We start from the raw sequence: 13,196 nt of genomic DNA on the forward strand, positions 1-13,196 counted from the left end.
TTATCTTATATGCGTAGAGAAAAAGCAAAGAGGATTTACATGTTGTAGTTGTTACGAGTTTTGATTGGGAGGCCCTTTGGCTTGTGGTGAGGCCATGCTACCTGTAGTCGTTAAGTAAGCTTATCCGCCTTCCTGTACCTAACAGCTTTTACGAACATATGTTTACATTTATGCATGTTCAGATATTTGTGTGTATATATATCTATGTTTATACCCCGTATGCGTGTGTATATATACCTACTTGATCCAGACCTGCCCCTCACCATGCAGTTGGGCCAGGGTATGAAGAAGCAAAATCTCTTTGCAATTTAAGGATGAAAAAAGTGTATCTTCCTACCTAAATCAAGCTAAATACTTATCCTAGCTTTCTTTATGTTTTGCTTCCTGTGCATAGGTTTAAGTTAAATTGGGATTGCTTAAATTTAATTATTTTTAGAAAACTGGGGAAGTACAGAGTAGGTCCTGAAAATGAACATTGACGTGGAGGACATGAGTTTTCAAACTGAAGAGAGACTTGAATAAAAAAGTACTCCTGGGTGGACTTCTAAATTGTTTTCCCATGGAAACCACAATACTGTGTATTTCCAGCTGCCAGCGAGCTGTGATGACCAAGGAGTGACAAAAGCATAAATGCTATTATTGAGGGGTATCACCATTGTCCAGAATGAAAGAAAATTGATGAGTGATTAGCACCTCAGGATCTTTCCTCATTACCATTACATCTATCTGTCTATCTATCTATCATCACTATATAAAAATACATATCTATTTAAACACATATATATGTACATGTACTATATATAAACATATATCTATTTAAATGCATATATATGCATGTATATATATATATATATACATATGCATATAATAATAGCTGGTTTCCATTTCTGAAAATGACATTATTTTAAATTTTATTTTTAAAATGCAGGGAATGCTATTGAAAGTCTCCAGAATTAATCTCTGCCTCCTTATAAGATGTTACTAAGTAAAAGAGGTGGGAAAGTTAGGCTTGCATAATTATGAAAAGAATAAGATGGGCCAAAAGGTGTTGGGAAGTGCTTTAGGAGGGGCTCCAAAGTGTTTAAAGTGAGGTTATTTGTTATGCGTGTAGTAGAGATTGGAAGCCAGGTAGAAGGCCTTTGGAAGCACTTGAGCATGAACTGGTGAAACTAGTTTTTTAAAATGAAAACTTAATGGTAGGCTTATTTTTAACTTTACTTTTTTAAAAGGTTCCACTTGAATGGTAACTCTGTTAAATAATTGTTACCTGAAGTTAAGAGTGAATATTTGGAAATGGATAGGAACCTGGTTTTGAGTCAATAGTCAAAGGGCAGTATTAGACAAACACTTCTCAGTACCCCTGTGTGGGTTTGGTGTTTGCCGTGCTCTTTTGTAACACCTTGCAGGTGACCTAGAACTCTCCTAATAATGAAGAGCTAACTTGATGAGGAGGCAGGAAGCAAGAAGGAGTAACAGAAAGACCAGTGTCCCAATTCTGTCTCAGTACTAGCTATAAATTTGGGCAAGTCACTAAAATTATTTGAATTAAAGTTTTTTCTCTATACAATAAAGTTGATGGCCACCTTACCCAAGTCATAGCAACACTGTAAAAATTAAATGAATCAACAGTAGTGGACTTTTTTCTAAATGTTCATTAAATCATGGAGAGATGGTGCAAATAAACAAACACATCCAAATTAATAAAATTGAAAAAAAAAAAAAACCTGCAGGGAATGATCATTAATTACAAGGTAGACCAAGTTGGAATAAGAGCTTACAAGGATTCAGCTCACCACAGACCCAAGTTTTGCATCCTCAAAATAGTTATAACCTAAGGAAAGGAAGATGACTTCATCTATTCCACTACTACCGACTCAGAGTCCTTAAGGTTTGTACCAAAGAAAGAACTGGGAGCCTTCATTCAGGCATTGAACAGGAATAGGTCCCTAATAGGTTTCAAGTAACTTAAGAGATACTTAAGACATAAGCATGAACAATATGGTCCCCACCTTCATGGAGCCTACAATCTAATGGACTTACTTCATATGACTAAGAAGTGCTACTGTCACCATCATAGAGAATGATTGGAAGGGAAGAACACCAGTTAGACCAGAAAGTCCAGGTAGATATTGCCTTGTTTGAATGAGTGTAGTAATAGAAAAACTGGTACCTGGACTCCATAACCAATATCACAGCATCAGAGGAAGGCAGGAAGGGAAAAGCACCAAGGAAGAATTTTCCTTTGCTAATGATCTGTATGTAGCATAATTTCCAAAAGAAAATATCTGCAAAACTTTGGCATCCTAAACAGAGTCCAAGGCATTTATTAGAGCAAGAAAAAAAAAAAAAGGTGTTTCTGAAAGAATGGTGCACTGACAACCTGGGTCAGAATTGTTTTTGGTATTTTAAAGAAAGTAAACAAGAATTTTAAGACTGAAACAAGGAAATTGCCTTTTAACAAGATCCTGCATAATTTTTATACTAAATTCAAGTAACCAGAGCAATGGAAAATGGGAAAAAAATAAAAATTTAAATCAGTATTAAGGCGGTTGATATTGTTAGGACAAATTGATGATGGTTATAAAAAAAAACTCTATATACTTAAAATTGTTCCAGAGCATAAAATATCTGGAGAGTTTTTCAGTCTGTATTTCAAGATATTAGAATAATCTAAAGGTAATAGCACATCAATCTTAGTTATGAGCATAGAATAAAAGCTCCTAAAATATAGGAAAATGACTCCAGCAGTAAATTACATGAATAGTTCACTATTACAAAAACAACTTATTCCACATTTGAAAAAAATAATTGCCTAATAGAAAAACTATTAAAATAATTTACCAAATCAGTAAATCAAGAGAAAAACAAAAATGTACCATCAACTAATAGAATCAAGATAGGTTTTTTTAAAACATCAACATGCATTCATTCCTGTTATGAGTTTTAGTAAAAAATAAGTATTTATTGCAATCTCATGGCCAACAATATAATTACTGCTAAAGGACTAGAAGCCTTCTAAGAATGCACACCATGGTTATTTGATTATTCTTTTTTTCATCAAAAAGTTCTAGTCAATGTAATAAGACAAGAACAATAAAATGGGAATACAAATATTGGAGCTTTCCAGATGACATGATTGTCTGCCTAGAAAACTCAGAAAATAAACCTGAAAAATATCACTACCTGTGAGAGAGTTCAACATGGTAGTCGATTACAGTGTCAAAAACAAAAGTTAAAGGTTGGGACAAAACACTTTTAGAATAGCAAACAAAATTATAGGATCTGCCCAAATAAAAAAATAAAACATTGTTGACCAACATAAAAATAATGTTGTTAACCAATGGTAACATATGTCAGTAAGAACAGATATGGCCTAATAAGGATTGCAACTCCACTTTATTTTTTATTAAATACACCCATTTCCACTATTATATTGGGATAAATGTGACAAAATGATCTTAATTTTATTTTGAGTATAAACATGTGGAAAAATGACATTTTAAGGAGTGATGAGGGCAGATTTGCCCTGGTGTATTGTTCAAAGCCATATAGTTTGAGTCCACTAAAATGACCTCCTGGATGGAGGTAAATTCAGGTAAAGTTAGATTGGAGGAGGCAGGCCATAAAAGAGGAAGGAAGGAAGGAAGAGAAGAAGGAAAGAAGAGAGGAAGATCAGAAGAGACAAAGGAAGGAAGGAGGGAAGAAAAGGAGGAAGGAAGGAAAGAAAAGCACATTTAAATCTGGAAAGGGAAATACTAAGAGGATATTTTAAATCAAGTAAAATCATAAAAAAAATTGGGAAAGATAAAAAGTAAACTGTCCTAAATCCCTGAGTACTAGAGAACTTTATGGTGCTGGAGAGTTCCCGAAAGTGTACAGTACACTAACTGGCCTTGATTCCCAAAGAGTTGCCATTGGATCAAATAAAAGAAAAATCCACTCCATATTATATATAGTAAACCCAAAGGACATTTTTTTGTACCTTATAGAAGACATGGGTCAAAAAGCATTTTGCTTGTTTTTTGTTTGTTTTTTTCATTTTAGCTTTGAAAAACATTTGTATAAATTTATGCTTTAATATCATCCATGGTCCTCAGTGATATTGACTTGGAGAGATCGCTAGATTAATTAAGAGTTTGGGACTTCCCTGGTGGCCCAGTGGTTAAGAATCCGCCTGCCAATACAGGGGACACGGGTTCGAGCCCTAGTCTGGGAAGATCCCACATACAGTGGGGCAACTAAGCCCGTGCGCCACAACTACCAAACCTATGCTCTAGAGCCTGCAAGTCACAACTGCTGAGCCCATGTGCCACAACTACTGAGCCCACGCGCCTAGAGCCCGTGCTCCACAACAAGAGAAGCCGCCACAATGAGAAGCCCACACACCACAATGAAGATTAGCCCCCGCTCGCCACAACTGGAGAAAGCCAGCACACAGCAACAAAGACCCAACACAGCCCCCCAAAATTAATTAATTAATTAATTTAAAAAAATAGTTTTACTTCACACGATATTATAATTAAGTTGGAATTTCGAAGTCATTTAACGAGAGACCTCACACCATGCAAAATTGTTTTTACCTCAGGAAAAAAATCCAGTCACTTGCAAGCTCTTATCGAGTCTTTGGCACATTTATATGGATTGGCGAGCTCTCCACTTTATAATGATGGCCATTTCAAAATCGGTTAATATCATTCATAATTCTCATATTTTTCTATAGTTAAGCCTATACAATAGAGCATCATATTATGAATCATCTCATTTTAATAGTGATGGTCACTTCACTATTTAAAGACAGCTATTTTGTTAGTGCATATTCTTCATATTTAGGTTAAACATTTCCAGTTCCTTAAACTTGTCATCCAATGAAATACTTTCCAGATCCCTCATTTTTTGCTTCAGGCTTTAGATGATCTCATTTTAGTTGAAAAATGCACCTCTATTATATACCCAATACTGCACTCCTGAAATTAACTGAAGAATGGACTCATATTTTTATAAATTGGATAATTCTAGGAAGCAAATCTACATGGCCTTTGCTTTATTACTTGTGTAGTAGCCATATGTCCTGTCAAATTTGCTTTTGTATCCATAGCAAATATGAACTAATTTAGCTTGGTATCAGTGTAACAGTTGCTTTATTTAAAATCAAGTCCTTTTCATTTGATAAACAAGGAAAACAGAGCCAATCTTGGCTTTCCAAGATACTAGTGGAGCTGTGGGACTGCATGTGTGTGCATGTACTTTGATAGCATGTGAGTGTGCAGGTTTGCATATATGTGAAGTGGTGTGTGTATGCATACAGGCATGGATATAGAGGTGTTCTGCTAGAAGATACTGTTGCAATTTTCATGGCTTCTTGCTAAAGAAATGAACAAGTAAAGAATCATGATTTATGGGTTGATTTTTGTGATTTTACATATAAAGTAAAAAAGAGGACAGTAAATGACAAAATGATGCAAGGAAAAGAAAAATGTTTAGGGGTGAGGATATTTTCTTTAGGAATAAGAGAAAAAGGGCAATTCAAGTCTTCTAGAAGGATTAACGGATAAAACTTGTTTTGCAATTGATAACAAAAACCCTTTTGTTTTTATGGCCTAAGAGATTGCTTTTAAAATATTCATGGATCTTCTTGAACATGCAGCTTAGAATTTACGAGTGAAATATTTCTGTAGTACATGTCAATTATTTTTTCTCCAGTTTTATCTCTTTTGTGTACTCTTGCAAAACAGAAAACAAACAAAAAACTATCTCATTTATATAGATTACATTATCAAAATTTTGTCACATAAGGAAAAATGAAATTATATCTTTGTTCTTTGTGTAAGCATTAAAATGTTTTCTTAATTTTTTGGAATCCTAACCTATAATAAATATGTTTGAGACTATTTAACTAAGAAAATTTCAGATGATGATTTTTCACAAGTCACCATGCACTGGACACAATGTTTCTTTTCACTCAGTATTTTGAAAATATTATTTAAGCCCTATCACATAAGAGAAGTTTGCTAGAATTTAAGGAGAAAGCAAATGCATTTATTAGAATGCTATTATGTTTTAGAGTGTTGGTATCAGTTTATAGTAGATTAAATGTAGAATATTCAGTCCCTTAATTTATTTGTCTGGTTTGTAACTTCTCTATGGTGACTTTAACATTCCACTTGCACTACCACTCCTTTGTTGATCCATATATATTTTAATATGAGCTAGATAAATAAAAAAGTAAAGTGTTCCATACGTCGTGTCCCAAATAGTCTCAAGATAAAGTGAAGACTTGCTAAAAATAGATTTTCAGGCCCAGTCCCTTAAGTTTCAGATACAGTAGATCTGGAGTGGTTAGTTCAACCTGAATTTTTTAAGCATGCAGGTGATTCTGATGTCAGGGAAAAGAATTAGGAAAACGCTCATGAAAAATTATTCCAAAAACACATATGAAAGACTTTTGCATTATTGCTGTTTGGAATCACCCGTACCACTCATCATATCCACTGATACAAATAATCAAATCAGCTACATATGATATTTGAACTGACTATATCTTTAAAATTGGAAAGTAACTGCTTCTCTCAAAAATAAAAAAATCAGAATTTTACTCAATTCTCCTTTTCTGTGGTGGGGATTCACTCAAAGTATACAATGTATCACATCATTTTTATTTTCTTATATATTAGTCTTTAATTATGTTTTTATTTTTTGTTTGCAGGGTGCAAGTTGAATTTTATATGAATGAAAACACATTTAAAGAGAGACTAAAGTTATTTTTTATCAAAAACCAGAGATCAAGTAAGTCTTTCATTGTATTCCCCTGTCTATGTATTTGTCTATATGTTTACCTTAAAAAATTCCAGCTTTGCAATCCTTTTGCAAAATATCTTTTATAGAGAGAAGTAAAATTGATAGTCTTGTCTGCCAGGCATTGAAGTTTAGAAAACAATAGATTACTGGTGGTGTCAAGTCTAGGTTTCTTGACTATTTTACTTCTCGAAATCCCACATCAGTAAGTAGACTTCTGAGTGGACCATTTGGATTGGTAGGAACATTGAGGAAAATCATTTAAGTGAGCGTTCCCCATATTTTAACCGTGAGGGATACCAAAACTTGTTTTGAGAAGACTGGTGATTCCAACTGACCATAATGGGGAACCATTTTCTGGTTTAGTGATTTAGTAGGGAAGAGTTTCCCCATCACACCTAATAACAAGAAACATGTAGGGTGTTCTGAAAGGTACAGATTACTAGCATCCTCCCCTGGGAGATTTAAAATCAGGAGGTATAGAGAGAAACTCAGCATATAACATCCCAGTGATCCTTATCGTCAAAAAAACTTGGGAAACATTGGAACTTCAAGGAGGCATGAAATTAGCCTAGTCACTGACCTCCTAAGCCGGTTCAGGGTTGAAATGCCAGTCATACTTGCTTCCCCCTAGTACCATGTACTTTGAAAAAGCCATAAATAATGAGCCAATATGCAGTTTTCTCATGTGATTATTGCTTCAGATGTCAAGAAGCATTGGAGAAGTCTACATTAGATTGATGTAGACTTTGCTCTCTTTGAATTTTGACCTCTGAATCCTCCTGTGGTGGTCTAAAGTAAGTTGTGCTTCTATAGAGTTCATAGAGAGAAACTTGAGTCGTGAGCAGTTACCCAAATCCTGACTGCAGGGAATATTTCAATCTGTAAGGCACACAGGTTAGAGAATCTTAATGGCTGGTTAGTTTTAGGATTAGGCTAATACTAACTAATGCGCCTCTAATCCAGTTTTTTTTTTTTTTTTTTTTTTTTTTTTTTTTTTTTTTTTTTTTTTTGCGGTATGCGGGCCTCTCACTGTTGTGGCCTCTCCCGTTGCGGAGCACAGGCTCCGGACGCGCAGGCGCAGCGGCCACGGCTCACGGGCCCAGCCGCTCCGCGGCACGTGGGATCTTCCCGGACCAGGGCACGAACCCGTGTCTCCTGCATCGGCAGGCGGACTCTCAACCACTGCGCCACCAGGGCAGCCCTAATCCAGTTGTTTTGAATTCCCAAGGTGGTCCCACCAATAGATGTTACCTGGAGAGGCCACATCATTTGCATAGAAGGTTTCCTTTATTTTAAAAATTTTTAAAATTTTACTAAAAATTTTCTTTCTCCAGGCCAGAGGGAATAGATGTATTATTTGAATACTTTAACAACAGCCAGGTTTGACTAAGCTGTCGTTTGAGGAGATCAGTTCTATAAAACCAGGGCAATTTCATTAACAGTTTAGAAGACTTTATAAAGAAGCTAACCCATAAGTACCTAGCATTTTAGTAGGAAAACCCAGGAAAAATTACACAATTAATAAGCATTAACCTTTTACTGTTAAGAAATGTTACCTCAGGTACACTCACTTATAGCAGAGTAAAAACAAAATGACGTTTCATTTCTAGATTTTATTGAGAATTAATTATAGGAAGACCTCAAAATTTTATTCACAATCTGTGAATCAGTAACCACCTGATAATTGCAGGAAAGGTAATGCTTCTATTAATCAGACTTTAAGCACATTTTGCTTAATATTAATTACTCTTCATCATCAAATATTATAGGCTGCATAACTGTGAATGACACAGTTTCAAAGATACATACATAGCAGTCTTAATTCCCACAAAAATTTTTTTTTTAAGATTTCATTGGTATTTAAACCTAAAGTAAAAAGTTGGTCTAGTCTCAAAAATGTGTCTCTGTGTGTGTGTCTGTGTGTGTGTGTGTGTGTGTGTGTGTGTGTGTGTGTGCTTGTGTATTTCCCAACATATGCTATTAGGATTTCTTTATAATTATATAATTACTAATTAAATGTATAATAAATAATTATATACATGATTATAATTTCTCTACAATCAAACATACAAGGTGCTCAGAAGATACACGATTTATAACTTATCCTGTGAATTTGTAAGCAGCTAGATTTTCTGGCTAGTTAAAATTTTTTCCAAGATTCATGGATCTATAAAATGCTTAAACTTCTAAGCATACTTGAACCAATCTTGATTGGACATGATTTTTGTGGCTTCTGAATGCTCAAATGTAGATTTACTCTTAGTGTATAATATTCACTGTCATTTGTGGTTCATACATTCTGTCATTCTCATTTTTTGTTTCAATATTTAGCCACCTAGAACTTCAGAGTGGGTAAGCAATTATGGTATTGTAGATTCTAAACACAATTTGAGTGCTGTACTTAAAGCTGATATTTTTGACAATTCTTTTAATTTTTGTGGACTGAGTTCAAATGAAAATCCAATTTTTGTTGTTTGTTTAAAGGTCTAAGAATACGTCTGTTCAATTTTTCTCTCAAATTATTAAGCTGCTTTTTGTACATAATCCGAGTGCTACTAGAAAACCCTTCACAAGGAAATGAATGGTAAGGTATCTTTGTCTGATTTTCTACAATATTCTTTTGATTAGTTTAAATTGTATTATAAGTTTTGAGGTAAAGCTGGTAAAAATAACATTATATTAGTTTCAGGTGTACAACATAATAATTTGATCTTTGTATACACAACAAAGTGATCACCACCATAAGTCTAGTTAACATACGTCACATACAATCCATCCCCTTTACCCATTTTACCCCGTTCTCTTCCTTTTCCTCTGATAACCAACTATCTATGAGTTTTGTTTTGTTAGCATGTTTTGTTTTTTTATGTTCTACATATAAGTGAAATCATATGGTATTTGTCTTTCTCTGTCTGACTTATTTTACTTAGCGTAATGCCCTCAAGGTCCAACCATGTTGTCACAAATGTCAAGATTTCCTTCTTTTTATGGCTGAATAACACATTTCATTGTGGGTGTGTATATATACATACATACCACATCTACTTTATTCATATATCCATCAGTAAACACTTAGGTTGTTTCCATATCTTAGTTATTGTAAACACTACTGCAATGAACTTTGGAGTGTGTCTGTATCTTTTTTAATTAGAGTTTTGGGAGATTTTTAGGGGATAAATACCCAGAAGTAGAATAGCTGGATTATGTGGTAGTTTTATTTTTAATGTTTTGAGGAACCACCATTACTGTTTTCCATAGTGGTTGTACCAACTTACATTCTCACCAATAGTGTAAGAGGATTTCCTTTTCTCTGAAACCTCTTCAACATTTTTTATTTCTTTTCTTTTTATTAATGGCCATTCTAACAGGTAGGGGGTGATATCTCATTGTGATTTTGATTTTCATTTTCCTAATAATTAGTAATGTTGAGAACATTTTCATGTACCAGTTGGACATCTGTATGTCTGCTTTGGAAAAATGTCTATCTGGATCCTATGACCATTTTTATTCCAAGGTGTTTTTTTTTTTTTTTTTGCTGTCGAGTTGAATGAGTTCTTTAATATTTGAGGTATTAACTCCTTATCAGATATATGATTTGCAAATATGTTTCCCATTTTAGGTTGCCTTTTCATTTTATTGATGGTATCCTTTCCTGTGGCAGAAGCTTTTTAGTTTGAAATAGTCCCACTTGTTTATTTTTGCTTTTGTTGCCTTTGCTTTTGGTGTCAGATTCAAAAAATCATCACCAAGGCCTAGGTCAAGGGACTTACCACCTATGTTTTCTGATAGCAGTCTTAAGGTTTCAGGTCATACATTCAAGTCTTTAATCCATTTTGGGTTAGTTTTTATGTATTGTGTAAGAGAATGGTCTTTCATTTTTTTATGTGTGTCCTGTTTTCCCAAAACAATTTATTGAAGATTGTCTTTTACCCATTGTATATTCATGGCTCCTTTGTCATTAATTATTTGATCATATATGTGTGCATTTATTTCTGGGCTCTATATTCTGTTTCATTGATCTATGTATCTTTTTTATTCCAATACCATGCTATTTTGGTTACTATAGCTTTGTAGTATAGTTTGAAATCAAGGCACATGACTCCTCCAGGTTTGTTCTTCTTTCTCAAGATGCTCAGCTATTTAGAGTCTTTTGTAGTTCCATAGAAATTTGTAAATTGGTTGTTTTAGTACTGTGAAAAATGTCATTGGAAATTTGGTAGAGATTGAATTGAATCTTTAGATCACTTTGGGTAGTATGGACATTTAAACAATATTAATTCTTCCAATCCATGAGTACAGAATAGCTTTCCATTTCTTTGTGTCTCATTCAATATCTTTTATCAATGTCTTACAGATTTCAGTGTACAGGTCTTTCACCTCCTTGGCAAAATTTACTTCTAGGTATTTTATTCTTTCTGATGCAATTGTAAATGGGGTTATTTTCTTAATTTCTCTTTTTGATATTTCATTATAATTCATAGAAATGAACAGATTTCTGTACAGTCATTCTAGGTATCCAAAGCGAGTTGGTGCCAGGACCCCTGCACAGATACCAAAATCCATGGATGCTCAAGTCCCTTATAGGAAATGACATAGTATTTGCGTATAACCCATGAACATCCTTCCATATACTTTATATCATCTCTAAATTGCTTATAATACTGAATATAGTATAAATGCTATGTAAATAGTTGCCAGCATGTGGCAAATTCAAATTTTGATTTTTGGAAATTTCTGGAATTTTTTTCAAATACTTTTGATCCATGGTTGATTGAATCAACAGATGTAAAACCCATGGATAAGGAGGGTTGACTTATATTGATTAGGTATCCTGCAACTTTGCTGAATTCATTTATTCTAATTTTTTTTGTTTGGAGTTTTTAGGGTTTGCTATATGTAATCTCATGTCATCTGCAAATAATTCCAGTTTTACTTCTTTCTTTCCAATTTGGATGACTTTGTTTCTTTTCCTTGCCTAACTGCTGTGCCTAGGACTTCCAATACTATGTTTATAAAAGAGGCAAGAGTGGGCATTCTTGTCTTGTTCCTGATCTCAGAGGGAAAGCTTTCAACTTTTCATCATTGAGTACGTTGTTAGCTGTAGGTTAGTGTATATGACCTTTACGATGTTGAGGTATATTCCTTCTATACCTACTTAGTTGAGAGTTTTTAATCATAAGTGGATGTTGAATCAAAATTAAACAATGCCGGGGCTTCCCTGGTGGCGCAGCGGTTGAGAGTCCGCCTGCCGATGCAGGGGACGCGGGTTCGTGCCCCGGTCCGGGAGGATCCCACGTGCCGCGGAGCGGCTGGGCCCGTGAGCCATGGCCACTGAGCCTGCGCGTCCGGAGCCTGTGCTCCGCAACGGGAGAGGCCACAACAGTGAGAGGCCCGCGTATCGCAAAAAAAAAAAAAAGAAAGAAAAAAAAAAAATTAAACAATGCCTTTTTTGCATCTTTTGAGGTGATTATATAATTTTCATCTATTTTGTTAATGTGGTTGTTTTTTTTTAAACATCGTTATTGGAGTATAATTGCTTTACAATGGTGTGTTAGTGTCTGCTATATAACAAAGTGAATCAGCTATACGTATACATATATCCCCAAATCCCCTCAACTTGTGACTCCCTCCCACCCTCCCTATCCCACCACTCTAGGTAGATACAAAGCACCGAGCTGATCTCCCTGTGCGATGCAGCTGCTTCCCACTAGCTATCTATTTTACATTTGGTAGTGTATATGTCCATTCTACTCTCTCACTTCGTCCCATCTTACCCTTCCCCCTCTCTGTGTCCTCAAGTCCATTCTCTACATCTGCGTCTTTATTCCTGTCCTGCCCCTAGGTTCTTCATAACCATTTTTTTTTTTTAGATTCCATATATATGTGTTAGCATAAGATATTTATTTTTCCCTTTCTGACTTACTTCACTCTGTATGACAGACTCTAGGTCCATCCACCTCACTACAAGTAACTCAATTTTGTTTCTCTTTATGGCTGAGTAATATTCCATTGTATGTAAGTGCCACATCTTATTTATCCATTCATCTGTCGATGGACACTTAGGTTGCTTCCATGTCCAGGCTGTTGTAAATAGAGCTGCAATGAACATTGAGGTACATGACTCTTTTTGAATTATGGTTTTCTCAGGGTATATGGTATATGCCCAGTAGTGGGATTGCTGGGTCATATGGTAGTTCTATTTTAAGTTTTTTGAGGAACCTTCATACTGTTCTCCATAGTGGCTGTATCAGTTTACATTCCCACGAACAGTGCAAGAGAGAGCCCTTTTCTCCACACCCTCTCCAGTATTTACTGTTTGTAGATTTTTTGATGACGGCCATTCTGACTGGTGTGAGGTGATACCTCATTGTAGTTTTGATTTGCATTTCTCTAGTTATCAG

At 35.0% G+C, this 13,196-nt stretch overlaps 1 protein-coding gene across 3 annotated transcripts in view; it reads left to right on the plus strand.

The window, feature by feature from the left end:
• The window catches only part of KCNT2 (potassium sodium-activated channel subfamily T member 2), a 377,107-nt gene that overhangs the window by 105,627 nt on the left and 258,284 nt on the right, over positions 1–13,196 (plus strand). For all 3 annotated transcript variants that reach the window (XM_059048725.2, XM_059048889.2, XM_067027514.1), the window contains exons 2-3: positions 6,704–6,783; positions 9,280–9,379. In XM_059048725.2, coding sequence (XP_058904708.1) covers positions 6,704–6,783; positions 9,280–9,379 — 180 coding nt within the window. The remainder of the gene's footprint in view (positions 1–6,703; positions 6,784–9,279; positions 9,380–13,196) is intronic.

Source organism: Kogia breviceps, chromosome 1 (genome assembly GCF_026419965.1).
Source record: "Kogia breviceps isolate mKogBre1 chromosome 1, mKogBre1 haplotype 1, whole genome shotgun sequence".
Classification (NCBI taxonomy): Eukaryota; Metazoa; Chordata; class Mammalia; order Artiodactyla; family Physeteridae; genus Kogia; species Kogia breviceps.